This window comes from Macaca nemestrina, chromosome 2, assembly GCF_043159975.1.
Source record: "Macaca nemestrina isolate mMacNem1 chromosome 2, mMacNem.hap1, whole genome shotgun sequence".
Lineage (NCBI taxonomy): Eukaryota > Metazoa > Chordata > Mammalia > Primates > Cercopithecidae > Macaca > Macaca nemestrina.
Genome location: NC_092126.1, coordinates 80,275,077 through 80,296,231, shown reverse-complemented (window position 1 = coordinate 80,296,231; position 21,155 = coordinate 80,275,077). Strand labels below are relative to the sequence as shown.

The following is a 21,155-nucleotide window of genomic DNA, read 5'->3' as shown; positions in this document are numbered from 1 at the left end:
ACAATGAGAGAGCTCCTCAAGGTCTGTTCTTGGTTTTGTTTTGCCATTTCTTCGTTTTTCATTGATGATACCATGCCTTTGCTGCTGTCTATATTCTGCATTCATTCTGTCCTTTTCATTTTGACTGATATCACTGCATTTTAGCCGTCCTCCTTTTCTCCAGGTTTTTTTTATTATGAAGTTTTCCCAATTTATTTTGAAGTGGAGCAGATTACCAAGTGACATTAAGTAGTTAAATAGGAACAGTAGGGCCACAATTGGTATTTATCTACTTCTTTTTGCTTATGATTTTGGTCTTGTTTATTTCTGACATAGGTACACTAAGTCTCTTAGTTTTCCTTGTTGTTATTCTTCCTCCATTCTCTTCGTCTTGCTGTGACCAAAGCCATCTACTTAAATGAGTTATATAATCAGGTAATGGTATTCTCTTTCCCCATAGAATGGAATTTAGGAATTCGCCTTTTGCTCTTTTTGTTCTGTGAAATCATGGAGTAGGTTTCAGGTGAGAAACAGGAAAACTTTGATGTTTAGAACTGTCAGAAATGGGACTAAACAGTTTCCGTAGGTGTTGAGTTCCGTTTCACTGGTAGTGATATGGTAGAATACTAAGCAGCTTTCAAATGGAACAGGTTATTGGAGCTTTTTGAAGCATCACTGCAGGCCTTTGATTGTATCTTTCAGTCTCGTTAGGTCTTACACATTCTGGCACAGATCAATTTTTAATGATTAGGAACTACATTTCATACCTAGTGGTGCTAAACATACTCTAAATATGTTTAGTGAATTATAACTTCTGGGTACTTTTCTTGAATAGATGACGTGGGGTTCTTTATTTCCACTTCAAATTTGGTTTTGGTATATGACAGTATCAGATCTATATTCAGAGTCCTGGGATCAAGTCTTGGGTCTCTACTTGTGTGATCTTGGGCAAGTTATTTATTATCTTTGAGCCTGCTTTTACACTTGTAAAATTAGAATTGCAGTCTTTTTTAAAGCAGGTTATTATAGGACTAAATGCATGTGCAAAATGTTTTATGCTGTGAAAATGCTTTACAAGTAATAGAAATTAATCAAAAAAATTGCTTTTTGTTTAATATAGGTGTGTCACTGCTGTCACTCATTCACTTTACGATTAGGATCTTTTTTTTTTTTTTTTTTAACCATAGCAAAGGAAATAATTAGTTGTATTCTCTTTAAAAACTAACATATTTCCTTAACATCTCAAGGCAAAATATCTTTTATTGTTGAATTCTTGATTTTAATCCCAAACTACCAACCTCTCTGGGTTTTTCTTCTTTCTCAGTTTTCGTGCCAGATTTGGACAGCAATTTCCATAGTTCTTCTAAATACCAAAAGGTATCACTGGCACAGTTAAGTAGTAGGTATTTTACCAAGTGGATCACATTTGGTAAAATTTTTTTCAATTTTATGTTTGTCTGAAATATTTGATGCTTGTTATATTTGTGTTATTTTCAGGTGACAGAATCAATAAACAAATAGCAAAAAGGTTTTAATACAAATGTTAAAACACCCTAGTTCTTTCTTCTTTATTGATTCTTTAATTTGTTTTTCTGCACACACTTACACATCATGCATTTCCTGATTATAATTTTATATTGTGTATAAATGTTATAAATATGTATCTTATTGATACGGTCTCTTAGATTGTATATGGTGGCATGACATGCATAATTATTCCATGGCGCTTCATAGAGAACTCTCTTGAGTTCAAGTTAAGCAGTGTCTTAAATCACTAGGAAAGGGCAGTTGTTGAGTCTTTGGAGGAAAAGATAAATTTCTTGCCAACTAGGTTTGCTTTCACAAGTAGAATATATTAAAAAATAGCTTTTCGTAAGGTAGGAAGGAACTCTGTAATTTGGAAAGGAAAATTATTGATATTTGTTGTTTCCCCTTAATATAGTAAATCTCTGTTCTTTCTTCCCTTTCACCAGATCAGTGTGTTTTGTGTCCAATTCTTTTATCACCAAAAAAGAGAAGAAATATTGCAGTGAATGAAGATTCCTCTGCATTTTAGCACTGCTTTTTCAACTGTAGTTGGCTTTTGAATGAGGATGACAATGGAAGAGATGAAGAATGAAGCTGAGACCACATCCATGGTTTCTATGCCCCTCTATGCAGTCATGTATCCTGTGTTTAATGAGGTGAGTTGGGTAAACATTTTCTTGCATGAACTCTGCAATTCTTTAATGCCCGCTTTATTTATTCATTTGCTTGTTCTTTTGTATAAGAAATACTAGCATGAATTAACTCTTATCTGTGTGTTAGGCATTGTATCAGGGCAAAAAAGTAGTGAAAACAAAGCCAAACAGAAATGCCTCTTCCCTCTGGATATTATGCTATAATGGGAAAGAAACATTTAATAAAAGAACACAAATAATTATATGAATGAACAGTGGTGATGAAGTAGTATGAAGTTTAAAAGCAGAGAATGGTAAGAAAGAAAATAGATGGGACCTACTCTAGGGGTCAGGACAGGCCTCACTCAAGAAGAAACATATATCCTAAGATCTGAAAGATATCTAAAAGAGCTAAATGTAGTTAGTTGAAGAGTTGGAGGTAAGTCCATTCTAGATAGCCAGAATAGCAGGCACAAAGATCTGAATAAGATATCATCAGTGGTGACAAAACTTTTTAAACCGGTATTTGGAAGATATCATTGCTTTGTATCTGGAAAAGATGTAGTTGCTTTTTAATTTGAAGAATTGTCTTAGACTTAATATCGATGTATTTTGGTGTTTTCTTTTAAATTAATATTAACATGCTAAGGTATGTAGACAATTCTGGAACTGAAATTTTCTTAGAGATTATTTAATTCCTTTTCTATAATGGGGAACTAAGGCCTTGATATATGAAATTATTGTCCTAAAATTACCTGTAACTGAAATCAATATTTCCAGACTTCAAATTCAGTGGCTTCAGCCTTTTAAAATTTTAATAATTTTTTGCTATTTGATTAATCTAATTTGCCTTTAGTACCATTAAGCTTATTGTTACTGTTATAGTCTATATGCTCTCATCCATTTCCAATGAATTTTCATCTCTCTTTGTAAAATACTTTCATTATAGTAAGATTCTGCATTTCAAAACCATTTTTTTCCACATTATTGGATTTGATTACAGTTGTTGTATTCTATAATCTTAAGTCTTAGGGGCAGTAGAGAGTGATCCATTTACATTCGTTGCCTTGAAAGCCACAGACTTAGTTGCCAATTCAGTCAACATTTTAAATTTTTAAACACTGTCTCTCAAGTAATGTTAGGTTTGACAACCATAGAAGAATGGACAAAATGGTGACTTGGGTAAAAATTTATTTCTGTCACATAAAAGATTCTGAAAGCAAGTGGTCCAGGGCTAGTAGTATTATGACTCAGTATAAGAAACTCAAGTTCTTATCTTCTGCTCTACCATCCTAGTGTTTGGCTTCCATTGTCACTCAAGGTCACCTCAGCATACAAGATAGCTGCTGAAGAGCCACCCATCACATCCTAAGTTGTTGCCTGGAAGGGGAAAAAGTGGGGCAGAGAGTGGGGTCCTGCTTTTAGCTGAGTTTGCTTCCTTCAAGTAGCCGTTTGAAAAGCCTACACAAGACTTCCACTTAATTTTTTTGTCAAGAACTTAAGTCTAATGGCCAAACCTAGCCACAAAGGGGTTGAGAAATTTAGGAGTGTTGTTATCAAGGAAGAAACATCTTTTAGGCCTAGCACGGTGGCTCATGCCTGTAATCCCAGCACTTTGGGAGGCTGAGGCGTGTGGATCACCTGAGCTCAGGAGTTTGAGACCAGCTTCACCATGGAGAAACCCCGTCTCTACCAAAAATACAAAATTAGCCGGGTGTGGTAGTGCATGCCTGTAATCCCAGCTACTCGGGAGGCTGAGGCAGAAGAATCGAATCGCTTGAGCTTGGGCGGTGGAGGTTGTGGTGAGCCGAGATCGCGCCATTGCACTCCAGCCTAGGCAACAAAAGCTAAACTCCATCTCAGAAAAAAAAAAAAAAAAAAGCATCTTTTGAAAAACCTCCTGTTATACTGCCACCATGGTAGCATTGGAGACTTTTTAGGTGTGGTTATGTCCATCTTTGGCAGCTGTAGCCAACACCAGTAATTAATTTCACCATTTTTGTTATGATACTTACCCATTCATTTCAAGGAGCTATTGTTAGAAGCAAGTGGCTTTAGTTCTGTTTAGTAAATACTTACTGAATGCCAGCCATTTGTTTGCTGAATACTTCTGTTAGGGTCTAGAGGTGTGAAAAAGGCTGCGTGCGTGTTCTCAATAATCTATTTGGAAACACAGATATTTAAGCAAGTAAATTTTTAAATTATTCTTGCTCTAGAAATTTGATAAGGAGACAGATCCTATAAGCTAGCGAGTAACCTATCTTGGTAACACTTTAATTTGACCTCAGTTACTCCAGGAACCGTTATCACAGTTCCACTCAGAGATACTCTGTTTTCATGTCTGTGTGTCTGAGTTGATAAGTTATTGGGCAAAGTTGTGTGGAAGAATTTTCTGTATTTATCTGGTATTTTGAGACTTTGCTTGAATGGAGGGAAATTTACGTTGCATATCTTCAGTTTAATCCTCTAGTGAATGAAGATAAATTAGAAAAACTTTTTGTTCTAACAATTTGAGTGGTATTTTTCCTGCATAATTCTCAAATTGAATTTACTGACCTGACATTGACATCATGGTGTCAGGCTTTTAAAAAAATTATTTATGTCGTATTCAAAAGCATGTTCAGAAATATAGGGTTTTAGAAATACGGATGGTACTTATTAGGGTTTCCTCTTTGATATAGAGATGAAAACTAGGGCTTGAATTGGGAGTGGAGTAAAATATTTATTGTTCCTTCAAATATGAAGTGTTTGGTTAAAAAAGAATGAAATACTGGCATTATTATTTGGTGTTTTAGTTTGTTAACATATAAATAAGATACCTAATCAGTTAAACATTAGTGTTTAACTGTAGTTTACCCATGAATTTCTCTATATATTTAATAGGGAAATTATATTTTAGTTTGGCTTTTTCTGTGCTGTGCAGATTTAAAAGTGAAAGTAGTTGTCAAATTAATCTGCAAAATTGTACCATAGTAAGGATGACTGTTTTACTCTGAAGCTAAATGATTCACTAAATCTTGTCTACAGTGTATTGTAAGAGTTAAAATGATTACTCCTTCTCACCTTAACTTTAGGTCCATGATAGCTACAATGGTAGTCTAGAAGTCATCTTTTAAAGGATTTCTAGCTAGTAGGACATGTTTACACCTGGGGAAATTTTAGTACTGTTACTACAGCTTGTAAGCCAGAGTTATTTATGGCATTCTGGAAGCTTGATGTTTGTTAGACTTAATAAAGCTATGCCAGGACAGCTGAAAAGAAGTAGGCTTCTTGTTTAGTCAGCTGCTGCGGAGTTCAGAGTCCAAGTTTATTGCATGTGTTGTAAATATACTGTGAAATAGGTCCCCTGATTGCATTATGGAATAATGGATTTCTGGAAACCTCATTTCATGTCATATCAGGTTCTCATGTAACTATTGTTTTGTAGTGATTCTTTGTATATCGGGAAGGAGAGAATGGTGGTTCAGTTTTTGATTCCACGAAAAAATAAGGCTTGTGTTTTCTTTTCCTAAGACCATTTAGAGGAATGGTTTTCTCAAGCAATATATGTTATGTTTTGAAAAATAAACAATTTTGCAACTAAATATGAACTTTAGGTCACCAAAGGTTTATATGTTTGTTTACTAATAAATTACACAAAAGTATGCTTCTGTGTAAGTAATATGTTTCCATTCAGAAGCATCTGAATCAGCTATTTCTGCCATTTCTTGGCAGTTATGGAACTCTTAATTTTTCCTAGTTATCAAGTGAAACCTGGGAATACCTCTCCAACCTTACCTACCTACTTTTTTTTAGAAGATAAAATTTTATTTTTATTATTTTTAAAATTTTTAACATTTTTGTGGGTACATAGTAGGTGTATGTATTTATGGAGTACGTGAGATACTTTGAAACAGGCATACAATGCGTAATAATCACATCATGGTAAATGGGTTATCCATCCCCTCAAGTATTTATTTTTTATATAACAAGCCATCCAATTATACTCTTTTAGTTATTTTACAATGTACAATTAAGTTAGTGTTGACTATTGTAACCCTGTTGTGCTATCAGTAGTAGATCTTATTCATTATTCCTATTTTTTAGTGCCTATTAACCATCCTCACTTCCGCTCCACCCCCACTATCCTCCTCAGCCACTGGTAACCATCCATCTCTCTCTCTCCATGAGTTTAATTATTTTATTTTTTAGCTTCACAAGTAAATGAGAACCTGTGAAGTTTGTCTATCTGTGCCTGGCTTATTTCACTTGACAAAAGGACCTTGGTTCCATCCATGTTGTTACAGATGACAGGATCTCATTCTTTTTTATGGCTGAATAGTTAGTTCTCCATTGTGTATGTGTACCACATTTTATCTCTATGGACACTTAGGTTGCTTCAAAATCTTGGCTGCTGTGAACAGTGCTGCAGCAAACATGGAAGTGTATAAATCTCTTCTACATACTGATTTTCCTTCTTTTGGAAAGACGGAAAATCCCCAGCATTGGGATTGCTGGTACCAGAGGATCATATGGTACCTCTGTTTTTAGTTTTTTGAGGAATCTCCAAGCTGTTCTCCATAGTGGTTATACTAATTTACATTCCAGCCAACACTATAACAGGATTTTCCTTTCTCCACATCCTTACCAGCAATTTGTTATTCCTTGTCTTTTGGTTAAAAGCCATTTTAATTGGGATGAGGTGATATCTCATTATAGGTTTGATTTTTCATTTCTCTGATGGTCTGTGATCTTGAGCACCTTTTCATATGCATGTTTGTCATTTGTATGTCTTCTTTTGAGGAATGTCTATTCAGATCTTTAACCTATTTTTAAAATTGCATTATTAGATTTTTTTTTTCCTCTACAGTTGTTTGAGTTCTTTATAGATGGAGGTTATTAATCCCTTGTTAGAATGACAGTTTGCAATTTTCTCCCATTCTGTGGGTTGTCTCTTCGCTTTGCTGATTGTTTCCTTTGCTCTGCAGAGCTTTTTAACTTGATGTGGTCCTGTTTGTCCATGTTTCCTTTGGTTGCCTGTGCGTGTGGGGTATTATGTAAGAAATTTTTACCAACACTGTTGTTCTGGAGAGTTTTGTGAATGTTTTCTTGCAGTTGTTTCATAGTTCGATGATTTAGTTTTGAATCTTTAATCCATTTTGATTTGATTTTTATATATGGCAAGAGATGAGGATCAATTTTTCGTTCTTCTACATAGGAATATCCAGTTTTCTGTGCACCGTTTATTAAAGAGACTCTTTTCTCCAGTGTATGTTCTTGGAACCTTTGTTGTTACTGAGTTCATTGTAGGCATGTGCATTTGTGTCCGGGTTCACTATTCTGTTCCATTGGTCTGGTTTTTTTTTTGCCAGTAGATGGTGTTTTGGCTACTATAGCTCTGTAGTATAATTTGAAGTCAGGTAATGTGACTCTTCCAGTTTCATTCTTTTTGGCTATTCTGGGTCTCTTGTGGTTCTATATAAATTTTAGGATTGTTTTTTCTATTTCTGTGAAGAATGTCATTGGTATTTTGCTAAGGATTACACTGAATCTGTGGATTGCTTTGAGTACTATGGGCATTTTAACAATATTGATTCTTCCAATCCATTAACATAGCTTTTGTATCCAATTGCCTTCATCAATGTTTTATAGTTTTCATTGTAAAGGTCTTTTAGTTCCTTGGTTAAGTTAATTCCTTGGTATTTAATTTTATTTGTGGCTAATGTAAATGGGATTACTTTTTTAAATTTCTTTTTCAGATTGTTCACTGTTGGCATATAGAAATGCTGCTGGTTTTTATATGTTGATTTTGTATTCTACAACTTACTTTATCAGTTCTAATAATTTCCTGGTGAGTCTTTAGGTTTCTCCAAATATAAGATCATATCATCTACAAACAAGGATAATTTGACTTCTTCCCTTTCCAATTTGGATACCCTTTATTTCTTTATCTTGTACAGCTGCTCTAGCTGGGACTTCCAGTACTGTGTTGAATAACAATGGTGACAGTAGGCATCCTTGTCGTTTACCAGATCTTAGAGGAAAGGCTTTTTTGAGAGTTTTTATCATGAAGGATGTTGAATTGTATCATATGCTTTTTCAGCATCAGCTGAAATGATCATATGATTTTTATCCTTCATTCTATTGATAAGATGTATCACACTGATTGATTTGCATATATTGAACCATCCTTGCATCCTGGAATAAATCTCCTTGGTTATGATTAATTATCTTTCTAATGTATTGTTGAATTTGGTTTGTTAGTATTTTGTTGAGGATTTATTTATCAGAGATATTGGTCTGTAGTTTTCCTTTTTCAATGTGTCTTTGCCTGGATTTGGTGTCAGGGTAATACTGGCTTTGTAAAATGAGTTTGGAAGTATTCCCTCCTCTGTTTTTTTGGAATAGTTTGAGTAGGATTGGTATTGGTTCCTCAAGTGTTTGGCAGAATTCAGCAGTGAAGCCATTGAATCCTGGGCTTTTCTTTTCTGGGTGATGTTTTTATTACAGCTTTGATTTTGTTTCTGGTTATTGGCCTGTTTAGGTTATGGATTTCTTCCTGGTTCAGTCTAGATAGGTGGTATATGTCTGGGAATTTATCCATTTCCTCTAAATTTTTCAATTTATTGCCATACTGTGGCTCATAGTAGCCACTGATGATCCTTTGAGTTTCTGTGGTATCAGTTGTAATGTCTGCCTTTTCATCTCTGATTTTATTTATTTGGGTCTTCTTTTTTTCTTAGTTGGTTTAAAGTTGTGTCAATTTTGATTATCTTTTCAAAAAACCAAGTTTTTGTTTCATTGATACTTTGTATTTTCTTTGTTTCAATTTCATTTATCTCTGATCTTTATTATTTCTTTTCCTCTACTAATTTTGGGTTTGGTTTGCTCTTTGCTAGTTGTTTAAGATGCGTGTTATTTGAAGTGTTTGTTTTTTGATGTAGGCACTTACAGCTATAAACTTCCCTCTTAGTACTGCTTTCACTGTATCCCATAGGTTTCGGTATGTTGTGTTTCTGTTATTTGTTTCAAGAAATTTTTCGTTTTCTTTCTTAAGTTTTTGATTTATCCACGGTTAATTCAGAAGCCTATTGTTTGATTTCCTTGTGTTTGTATAGTTTCAAAATTTTCTCTTGTTATTGGTTTCTAGTTTTATTTGATTGCGTTTGGAGAAGATGTTTGATATTAGTCGAATGTTTTAAGACTTGTATTGTGACCTAACATATGGTCTGTCCTTGAGAATGATCCTTATGCTGGGGAAAAGAATGTGTATTCTACAGCTATTATATGGAATATTCTGTTTAGGTTCATTTGTTCTATAGTGCAGATTCAGTCTGATGTTTCTTTGTTGATTTTCTGTCTGAAAGATCTGTCCAATGCTGAGAGTTGCATGGTGACGTCTCCAGTTGTTACTGTATTTTGCTCAGTCTCTCCATTTAGCTCTAATTATATTTGCCTTATATTTATGGGTACACCAGCATTGGGTGCATATGTATTTACAATTATCGTATCCTCTTAACTGAATTGACTCCTTTATCATTATATAATGACCTTGTCTCCTTATAATATTTGTCTTGAAATCTGTTTTGTCTGATACAAATACAGCTCCTCCTACTCTTCTTTTTGTTTCCATTTGCATGGAATATCTTTTTTTGTCTCTTTATTTTTAGTTCAGGTGTTTTTATAGGTGGAATGTGTTTCTCCTAGGCAACCAGGTTGTTCCTATTTTTTAATCCATTTACCAATCTTTTTCTTTTGATTAGTTTAGTGCATTCACATTCAATGCTATTATTGATAAGTAAGGACTTACCCCTGCCATTTTGTTATTTGTTTTCTGGTTGTTTTGTGGTCTTCTCTTCCTTCTTTCCTTCCTTTCTGTCTTTCTTTTAGTGAAGGTGGTTTTCTCTGGTGGTATGTTTTAATTTTTTGCTTTTTATTTTTGGTGTATACATTGTATTTTTTTTGAGGTTATCGTAAGGCTTGCAAACACTGTCTTATTACCTATTATTTCAAACTGATGTCAGCTTATCACTGATTACATAAATAAACAAAAAGAAAACTAATAAAATCTCTATACATCATCCCTCTCGTTTTTTAACTTTTGTTTCTCTTTGTCTTATTTTACTGTTTGTCTTGAAAAGTTGTTATAGTTACTATTTTTCATTGGTTCATCACTAGTCTTTCTACTTAAGAGTAGTATGCATACCACAATTACAGTATTATAGTATTCTGTGTTTGTGTGCGTACTGTTACCAGTGAGTTTTGTACTTTCAGAAGATTTTTTATTGCTCATGAATGTCCTTTTCTTTCAGATCGAAGAACTCCCTTTGTTATTTCTTCTAGGACAGGCTGGTGTTGATGAAATCTTTCAGCTTTCATTTGTTTGGGAAAGTCTTTATTTCTTCTTCGTGTTTGAAGGATATTTTTGTTGAGTATTCTAGGATAAAAATTTTTTCCTTCAGCATTTTAAATATATCATACTACTCGCTCATGGCCTGTAGGGTTTCCACTGAAAAGTCTTCCGCCAGACAAATTGGAGCTCCATCGTATGTTATTTGTTTATTTTCTCTTGCTGCTTTTCGGATCCTTTATCCTTGACCTTTGGGGGTTTGATTATTAAATGCCTTGACACAGTGTTCTTTAGGTTAAATCTTCTTGGTGTTCTGTAACCTTCTTGTACTTAGATATTGATATCTTTCTCTAGGTTTGGAAAGTTCTCTGTTATTATCACTTTAAATAAACTTTCTACCCTTATCTCTTTTTCTACCTTCTCTTTAATGCCAGTAACTCTTAAGTTCACCGTTTTGAGACTGTTTTCTAGATCTTGTAGGAGTGTTTCTTATTTTTACTTTTGTCTCCTCTGTGCATTTTCAATAGCCTGTCTTCAAGCTCACTAATTGTTTCTTTCACTTGATACATTCTGCTATTAAGAGGCTGATGCATTCTTCAGTATGTCAGTTGCATTTTCCAGTTCTAGAATTTCTGCTTGATTTAACAAAATAATTTCAGTCTCTTTGTTAAATTTGTCTGATAGGATTCTGAATTCTTTCTCTGTGTTATCTTGAATTTCATTGTGTTTCCTCAGCACAGTCATTTTGAATTCTCTGTCTGAAAAGTCACATATCTGTATTTCTCCATGATTGGTCCCTGGTGCCTTATTTAGTCTGTTTGGTGAGGTCATGTTTTTCTGGATGGTCTTGATGCTTCTGGATGTTTGTTGGTGTCTGGTCATTGAAGAGTTAGGTATTTATTGTAGTCGTTGCTGTCTGGGCTTGTTTTTGCCCATCTTTCTTGGGAAGACTTTCTAAGTGTTCGAAGGGACTTGGGCCCCAAGCTCAATAAAGCTGTGGTTCTTCCAGTATCGTAGAGATACCACCGCCTTGGTGGGGTTGACTAAGATCTGGAAGAATTCTCTGGATTTCCAAGTAGAGGGTCTTGTTCTCTTTCCTTACTTTCTCCCGAACAAATGCTGTTTCTTTCGGTCTCTCTTTGCTGAACTTCCTGAAGCTGGGGGGAGGGGTGACATCCATGTTGCCACCACCTCTGGAATTGCACTGGGTCAGACCTAAAGCTAACACAGCACTGGGTATGACCCAAGGCCTGCTGTAACCGCAGCCTGGCTAACGCCTGTGTTCACTCAAGGTCCTGTGGCTCTACAATCAGCAGGTAGTGAAGCCAGCCAGATTTATGTCCTTCCATTCAGTGTGGTGAGTTCCCCAGGCCCCAGATGGTCTAGAGATGCGGTCTGGGGGCCAGGAATTAAGAGTCAAAAACCTTAGAAATCTACCTGGTGTTCTTTCCTACTGTGGCTAAGCTGGCACTGAAGGCACAAGACAAAGTCCTTCCCACTCTTCTCTCTCCTTTCTACAGGCAGAGAAGCCTCTCTCTGTGGTCACTGGCACATGGGGAGTTCTGCTAGGCCACTGTTGATGTTCACTTAAAACCCAAGGGCTCTTCAGTCAGCCTGTGGTGATTGCTGCCGAGCCTGAGCTTCTCTCTTCAGGGCAATGGGCTCCTCTCTGGGCCAGGACAGGTCTAGAAATGTTGTCCAAAAGCCTAGTCCTGGACTTGGGGACCTCAAGATCCAAACTGGTACCTAAGATATAAGACAACATCCCTTTTATGTTTCCTTTTGCTTTTCTCAAGCAGGAGTCTCTCATCATAGCCACCACAGTGAGCCAGAAATTTGCTGGGTTTCACCTGAAATCAGTATGTCTGATTCTCAACCAAGGCCTACAGCGTACTACCTGGGTATCGCTGTTGGTTATTCAGGGCCCGAGTGCTCTTTAGTCAGCAGACAATGAATCCTGCCCGGATTGGATCCTTCCCTTCAGGGCAGTGGGCTCCCTTTTGGCCCTGGGTATGTCTAGAAATGTCGTCCAGGAGGTAGGGCCTGGAATGAGGTCTCAGGACTCTGCCTGTTGCCTTATCCTATTGTGACTGAGCTGGTATACAAGATAAAAGACACGCTCCTGTTGCCTTTACTTGTTGCCTTCCCATCCTGAAGCAGAAGGAAGGAGTCACTTACTGCTATGAGCTCTGCTGCCTGGGACTGGGGGAGGAGTGACACATTCGCTCCCTTGGTCGCCCTATCTGGTGGGTCACTTGGTTGTGTGCTGCCCTAGTCCACTGGCTCTAAGCACAACACTAAGAAATGCCCAGGAATTGTAGTCCTTGTGTCCTAGACTGCCTTTTCAAGTTTACCTGAGACTCTAGAGCACTTTAACCCTTGGTGGCAGGGCTTACTCAATTTCCAACCTCTTGGATGGGCGATTCTCCTCTGACCATTCTGACCATGTCACATCCAAATGCTCCCTTTTGTGGGTGGCTGCTAGCTGAACCCAGCACACTTTTGCTCTCCACCGTGACTGGTCAGCACTGAGTTTAATGCAAAGTCTCCCATTTGCTGTGCTCTCTCCACCCAAGTGCACGTATTCTTTGTCTATGCCGCACAGCTGCTATTGTGGGATGGGGGAGGGGTGGCATCAGCGATTCAAGATAGTCTTTCCCACCCTCTTTATTGCCTCTGTCAGCAATGTGAAATTAAAACCAGGTGCTATGATTGTTCACTATGATTTTTGGTTCTTTGGCAGTGCTTTTTTGTGTGTAGTTGGTAAAATTGGTATTCCTGCAGAGTGGACCATCAGTGGAGGCTTTGATTCAGCCATCTTGCTTTGCCTCCCCTCTTTTTTTTTTTTTTTTTTTTTTTTCCTGTTAAGATAAAATAAACCAGACCTCAAACTTTGAGCATTGTAAACATTCTTCACAATGCAGGTAGGGATTTTATCTACAATCCTACTGTCTGGAAGTGATCATAATTAGCATTTTGGGTTTGAATTACTGCTCTTTTTCTTAGTAGAGTATTTAATCTTATCTGTTTCCTTATTTGTAAGATGGGGATAAGCAGTGGTGTACTTCATCATCTCAACAACTCTGTGAAATAAATAAGTTGACTTAGTGTTTAAAATAGTACTAGTTATATAGTGTTACTGTTGTTAAGGAATCTTTCACATATATTTCACAGTTGTGTATATTTGTAGGTGGTGTTTTAATGGAATATTTTTACAATAGTTGGTTCTGCTTACCTTTTTTGCCAGATAGCTTGGCAGCCCACTGATTCTTTTAGAAGCATGTGTTGAACTTCACATGTACAAAATACAGCTGATTGCATTTTCTTTCTCTATGATAGTTCAAAAACTAATAAGTGACCTCTTGATTCCATTACTTCTTTCTAGCATGCTTATTTACTTTTACCTGACTCACCTCATTTTTATCTGAAACACAGGAGATGTATTTGAAGTTTTTATTCTTGTAGGTTGGCCCAGTTTAGTTCTTTTTAAGAAATAAGATCAACAATCTTTGTTCACTGTGGGTAGGGAGAGGGGCGTGAACATGGAAAAATCAAATCTTGCCTGATTTTGAGGAAGCAAGTAGATTTGTACACAATTCAGAACCAGTTAACCTAATTATTTTGACCTTTAAAACAAACAACAGCAGCAAAACACACAGCTTTCACAAAAGTGTGAAAGAAAGTATTTTAAGACTTGAGTAACTGAAGGGCTAAATGACTCTTTTTTTTTTTTTAAATTATGGTTTTAGGAAACTTGGTGCTAGAAAAGTGTGGAAAAAACTGATACTTTTGGAGAGAGCAAAACAACAAATGTCCTCTGCATGGAATCAGAATTCTGTGGAAGCTTTTAAAGTATTTTTATAAGTGGACCAGAGTAAATTTGCCTGGTTTATGGTTGATAGTAAGTGTAAGTGTTCTTAAAGGCTATCAACAATAAGTTACAGAAGGATCTCACAAAACAGAGTAGGCAGAATGGGGGTTGAGGTAAGACCTCCTGTTAGGCTCACCCAGCCTATGCATTGTTTCCAAATGTGCTTCAGGAGGCACTTTTCCTTCTCTTTTAGGAGAGGTGAAGTGTGTTACATACCTTTTCTCTCACTCTGATTCTCTTATTTTCTCTCTCTCATTTACTGGTTACATGGACATACTGTGTAACTGAGGGCCAAGTAGTGCCTCTCTCTGTCCCAGTATCCATTAATGCAAGGTGCAGTCATATATTCCTCCTTCAGTGGACCCAAAATACAGTGTATGAACTATCAGTTACTGAGAAGGTTATTGTGTTTATTCTTTAAAGGTATCCTAGTCAAAGACATTATCCCTAAAGCTCAGAAAGTGCTGGACTCTGAAGTGACTGAACAAAATGGAAATTCTTTTCTTTTCTAAATTTACATGAAGTCATTACATTCCATGTGTTACCAACTCTGAAGAAACTTCTAAGTGGGAGAACTCACCAGGAGGATGATTTTAAGAGGCCAAGAACATACTTTTTAAAGATCAGTTCAAATCCCATATTTATAAAGACTTCTTTCTGCTTCAACTGATAGCAGTTACTCCACTTTTCATATAGCTGCTTCATGTTGTACATGTAGGAACTCAAGTACATGGTAGAATTCAAGAATGTGTTGCTCCTTAAAGAAACAAGTTGAAGAGATTCAATGACAGGGTGGACTCCAGTCTGGAAGAGTGAGTACAGGGGGAGTCAGGGTAGAGTTAGTGGCTTGTATACAGGATTCAGAGTCAAACTGAGTTTCTTCCTTTGTAAAATGGAGAAGAAGATAACATATCTTTCTACCTAACTAGTACAGGCTGAAATTATAAATAGATTTAAGAACAGTTAGATAAATTTATGGATGAGAGATTAAATTCAGTTCAAACAATAGATATGCCTGGTACTGTCCTGGACACCGTGGATATATCAATACCATATGAGTAAGAAAGCCTTTTGACTTTATTGTAAGGCCTATGGGTATATGCAGTCACGTGGCACATAACAACATTTCAGTCAGTGGTAGATGGATGGCATATATGGTGGTTGTCCCATAAGATTATAATTGAGCAGAAAAATTATTCTCACCAAGTGATGTTAAAGCCATTGTTCATTGTAGCGCAATACATTACCTCTTTCATTTTTACGTACACAAATACATTATTACAGTTGCCTATAGTAGTCAGTTCAGTAAATATCAGATTTGTAGCCTAGACACAGTAGGCTACATCATATAGCCTAGGTGTGTGGTAGGCTATCCCTATAGGTTTATGTCAGTACAATCTGTGATGTCCACATAATGATGAAATCACCTAATGACATGTTTCTCAAAACCTATCCATCCCCATCATTAAGTGATGCATGACTGCAGTGTATCTCCAAGTGACTCCAGCAGAATTTTGTTGAAGTGCTTCTCAGCTCACACATTTTTGATTTAGTATATGTCTGGCCCTCCTGTGACTTACTTTTTTGTAAGGTTCACATAAGTAAAATGAGTCTAGAAATCTAGAGATGCTGATATCTATCTCAGGTAATCCTGTTAGCTCTTGATGAACTTTTCTGGGCACTTTTACTTCTCTGGATCCTTTCACATACCATTCAGCGCTATGCAGAATGAACTAATAACACTGATATTTGAAGGCACACAGCTGACTCAGACCTTTTTAAAAGAGGTCAGAGTGTGGTGTAAACCTAACAAAGGAAATGGGTTCCTATCAAAACGGAAACATTCATTTCTTTATATCTGTCCCTGCCTCTCTTGCATAACAAGAACTTGAGATCTAATGAGCTATATTGTTATTTTAATCTTAGTAATAGTCACTATATAATTATATTAATTACTTGGAAGTAGGAAACTTTTTTCATTTTTTGGAAACATGTCTTTGTTAATTATAAACTACTTATATAGTTGTTTCTTTCTACATTTGTTTACTGGGCTCTTTATGCCTTCTTTTTTATCCACTGAGGCAATATTAGATTTTACAAGATTTGTTAGTAGTCATGTTAAATGTTACGCTAAATGATTCATTGTTTTTTGGCAGATAAATTACCTTGTCAGATTCTGTTGCTTTTGCTTTGTGCTTAAGGTGAATAATTTGTAGGGAGATAAGGTTCTTGGCATTTGTAACTGTCTAGTTTAGAAAATAAATTGACTTAACGTGTTAGAGATCCCATACAGGAGATTTCTGAAGCAAAACTTACACTTTTGTTGCCTCAAGGGAAGGCTTTATTGCATAATATGATACATGTTTATAAGGTTTGTGTAGAAATACTCTACTTTGTAAAAATCTATATAGGTTAGTTTCCAATTTAATATTGTCCCAAGTAAAAAATATATACAATTGAGTTTTATTGAGTTAACTAACTCAATCCTTAAGGATTGAAAAAATCAGAATTTAACAGAAGCTAGGTTTTTTGAGCCTGGCAGTTAACTGTTTACAAATGGAATTATTTTTATGAAATTATGAAATTCTGTGCCTGTGGTTTGCTGAAAATTGAATTAATGTGTTTAGTAAGGATGTTAATCTTTTGAAATTATAAACCTCACATATTTGATATAAAAATTAAAAGCATATGGGTTGCTTTTAGTTTTTTATAAAAACTTAAGGACATGTATTTTTTCATTAAAAATTTTGATAGCCTAATTGAAGAATTATGGTGATGTGCAATTATTAACAAGAATGTTGATTAAATGTTTAATGTGTTCATGTGATTGTTACAGAATGGAATCTCAGAAATGTGCTTTTTCCAAGACAGTTGATATTCTTAATAATTTTAAATTTTTATTGCAGCTAGAACGAGTAAATCTGTCTGCAGCCCAGACACTGAGAGCCGCTTTCATTAAGGTGAAGTGCAAATAATTTATTATGATTATTAAAGTGTATGTTCTTTGTAAATATAAGTACATGTGATGGTTGCCAGTTTATTTTTCTTTTAGTGAAAGCCTTTTTAGCCATCTTATGCCTGTTTTACTATATTCCATAAAGCTTAAAACACTTCCAAAAGATAAACTAGAACAAATGTTATTTCGTTAACATGCATCTTTTCATCACTTTGTGCTTTTGAAACTGACTTTTTCAGAGCATTTTCTTCTTAGCTGTAGATTATATTTTTGAGGGTTTTTTTTTTTTCTATTATTTGACCTTTTGAAAACTTACATGGCTGGGCGTGGTGACTCATGCTTGTCATCCCAACACTTTGAGAGGTCGAGGTGGGAGGATCACTTGAGACCTGGAGCAAGACCAGCCTGGGCAGTATAGCGAGACCCTGTATCTATCTACAGAAAATAAAAATATTAGCCAGGCATGGTGGCGCATGCCTGTCGTTCTTGCTACTCAGGAGGCTGAGGCCGGAGGATTGCTAGAACCCAGGAGTTTGAGGTTACAGTGAGCCATGATCGTGCCACTGTGATCCAGCCTGGGTAACACAGCAAGACCCTGTCTCAAAATAAAGTAAAAATTTAAAAGTATTTGTAAAAGTGTAACTTGAAAAGGTATTCTTTCTATTGTTTAATTATAGAACATGAGTCTGAAAAATGTGTACCTTCAAATATGGTGAATTAAATATACTTTGAGGATATACAGTTAAGTCACTCAAAATAAATTATTTCCTTGTCTTTGGACCTGAGCTGTTCAGTGGGTTATCACTAGCCACATGTTGCTTTTGACCATTTAAAATAAGACTAGGTCAGATCAAGATATGTTCCAAGTTAAAATACACACAGATTTTGAAGACTTCATGTAAGAAAAAGAAAGTAAACTAGCTTAGTAATAAGTATTTTATAATACTTGTTGAAATGATAATATTTTGGATGTACTATTAAAATAATTTTACTTGTGTCTTTTTACTTTTTTTTAAATGTGGCTGCTTAATATTACATAGGTAGCTCATCGTTGTTGCTGATAATTACATTTCTGTTGTAAAGCCCTACTCTAGAGACTTACTATACATGTTGAATGCATTCTTTAATATAAAACTTTCATCTGGTCCTCCATCCCAAATATATATCATGGTGCCCAAAACTTTAATTTTTATTTTCGTATTTCTTCCCATCAGTAGCTTAAATAACCTGTGTTTTAGGTATTTTAATGTTTAAATGTGGAATACGTTTGTATTTTAATTGGAATTGAAACTATAAGTCCATTCAGCTTGATTTCTTTTATGTCACACAAGTTTATTGATAACATTCTTTTCTGATAGCACAGCTCATGTCACTAGGAATCTCATATTACCACAATAATCTATGTTACAATAGAGCTTTTTTGATTCTATACCCTGTGATTCAAGGTGAGTACATATATATTTAGTAGCTTCATTAAATTGCATCCTGCCAAATCACTGGGTAAATGAAGCAACACCATAATCATTTTCTTTTTTTTTAGTTGTTGTTGTTTTCTTCTTTGAGTTTCAGTTTGACTTTGGAATGGCATATTTGATCATTAGGGGGGCATGATGCTATCTTAAGCATCTTTGTGGCCAAAAGAAGAAGGAAAAGTAATCTGTACAGTAGTTTTGCTAAGACAAAAGTCAGTATTTCAGCTTTTCTAATACCAAGAATAGAGAGAAGAAGACCCTGTTCGAAGGAGTAGATAGTATCTTCAGTGACATTTATAAAATAATAAATTTCATGAGGGTTTTTCTTGTAACATCCTAACATATAAGCTAATGATTTAACACTTAAGTACAATTATGTGACCGTGATAGATGTGGTTTGATCCATGGATAAAGTTTATTGTCCGTGGCATAGATTATTTATTTTGGAAGAAAACAAATTAACTAATTTTGCACTGATGTGTTTTTAATTATCACATTTAGTTTATTACATTTCAAGTGAAATTGAAGGAGGACATGTGTTAAAAATGTAAAGATGTTTGTATTTTTTAAATTACAACTTTTGAAAAAGATGAAAGAAACTTCACCAGTCATGAAATCTATTATATTCATACTTCCAATTTTTGGTCCACAACAACAATAATTTTCATCATACTTTTTGTTATTTGGAGGAAAAAGAGGATTAAAATAGTTTTTTTCCCCAAGATAATACTGTTGAATATTTTAATATATATACAGTTAACCTTTGAACAACGTGGAGGTTAGAGGTGCCCACCCTCTGCAGAGTTGAAGATTTGAGTATAAGTTTTGACTTCCAAAAATCTTAACTACTAAAAGCCTACTGTTGACCAGAACATCTTACTGGTAGCAAAAACAGTTAACATATATTTTGTGTATCCTATATATTACATACTGTATTCTTAAGCTACAGAAAAGAAAATGTTATTAAGAAAATTGTAAGGAAGAGAAAATATGTTTATTATTTATAAGCGAAGTGGATCATCATAAAGTCTGCATCCTTGTCATTTTCGCATTGAATAGGCTGAGGAGGAGGAAGAAGAGAAGGGGTTGGTCTTGCTAGTTCAGGGATGGCAGAAGTAGAGAAGGTGGATGGGGAGGCAAGAGAGACAGGCACGCTTAGTGTAACTTTACAGAAATATGTTTAATTTCTGACTTATATGCTATGTCATTTCTCTAAAAATGTTTCTGTACAGTACCAATCTTCCAACATTTGCTTTGGTTTCAGTGCTCATATCATAGAATGGTCCATGTCATAAAGCAGCCTTGAATAAATAGAACTTTTCTGCTGGATTGTCTAATGTCCATTCGTTTTCTGGCACTCCTTCTTTGTCTTCCTCCTCATCATCTGTTAGTTCTTAAATTTCTCTGATATCCGTATCTTGAAACCCTTCATCCTCTACCATTTTTACCGTATCTACAATCTCTTTCATGATTTCCATGTCCCTGTTGTAAGCCCTATGGAGTCGTGGAGAACGTGTGGACACAGTTTTCTCCAGCAGAAATTTATTGTTTTAGGCTCGATGGGTTTTTCTATAACAGCGATAGCATCAATGGTGTAATTCTTCCAGACTTTCATGATGTTCTTTCTACCAAGGATTGTTGACAGCCCTTTCCATAGAGGCCTTATGGTTCCATGTATAATGAGCCTTAAAGGTTCTTGATCCCCTGATGTAGAGGCTGATTTAGAGGTGTGGTGTTTTGGGACAAATAGGCCACTTTGACACCTTTCAGTGTTGAACTTGTGGGGTTCCACGAGGCAAGGGACATTGTCCAGTATCAGAAGAAATTTTTTAAACAACAATAATAGTAAAAGAAAGGTTAGGCGCCGAGGCCCGTCCATTGTAATCCTAGCACTTTGGTAGGCCAAAGTGTGAGGTTAGAGGCCAGAAGTTCAAGACCAGCCTAGGCAACATAGAAAGACCTTGTCTCTAATTAAATATACATATTCATATACATACGCATACACATATATGTGTGTATGCATATGTAGATATCTCTGATAGCTATATGATAGCTCTAATATATATCTGATATCAATCTATCTAGAGATATATAAGTATCCCTATAGATATATATACACAATCAGAAGAACTTTAAAAGACCATCCCTTACTGCCAAAATGCTTTCTAACTTCAGGAACAAAGCATTGATGGCACCAGCCTAGAACAAGAGTTCTCTTTGTCTAGGTCTTCTTGTACAACCACAAGACTGCAAGCTGGTGTTTTTCTTTTCCCTTCAAGGCTCGAGGGTCTAGCAGCATTATAAATAAGGGCAGTCCTGATCATAAACTGAACTTCATTTGCACAGAACAGTAGCGTTGTCCTGTCCCTTCCTGCCTTAAATTCTGGTG

General features: G+C 35.7%; 1 protein-coding gene across 5 annotated transcripts in view; it reads left to right on the top strand.

Moving 5' to 3' along the window:
- Positions 1–21,155, top strand: part of LOC105466130 (programmed cell death 10) — a 49,327-nt gene that overhangs the window by 12,913 nt on the left and 15,259 nt on the right. For all 5 annotated transcript variants that reach the window (XM_011715117.3, XM_071091206.1, XM_071091205.1 and 2 more), the window contains 2 exons: positions 1,953–2,162; positions 17,245–17,298. In XM_011715117.3, the coding sequence (XP_011713419.1) occupies positions 2,067–2,162; positions 17,245–17,298 (150 nt within the window). In that variant the 5' untranslated portion in view covers positions 1,953–2,066. The remainder of the gene's footprint in view (positions 1–1,952; positions 2,163–17,244; positions 17,299–21,155) is intronic.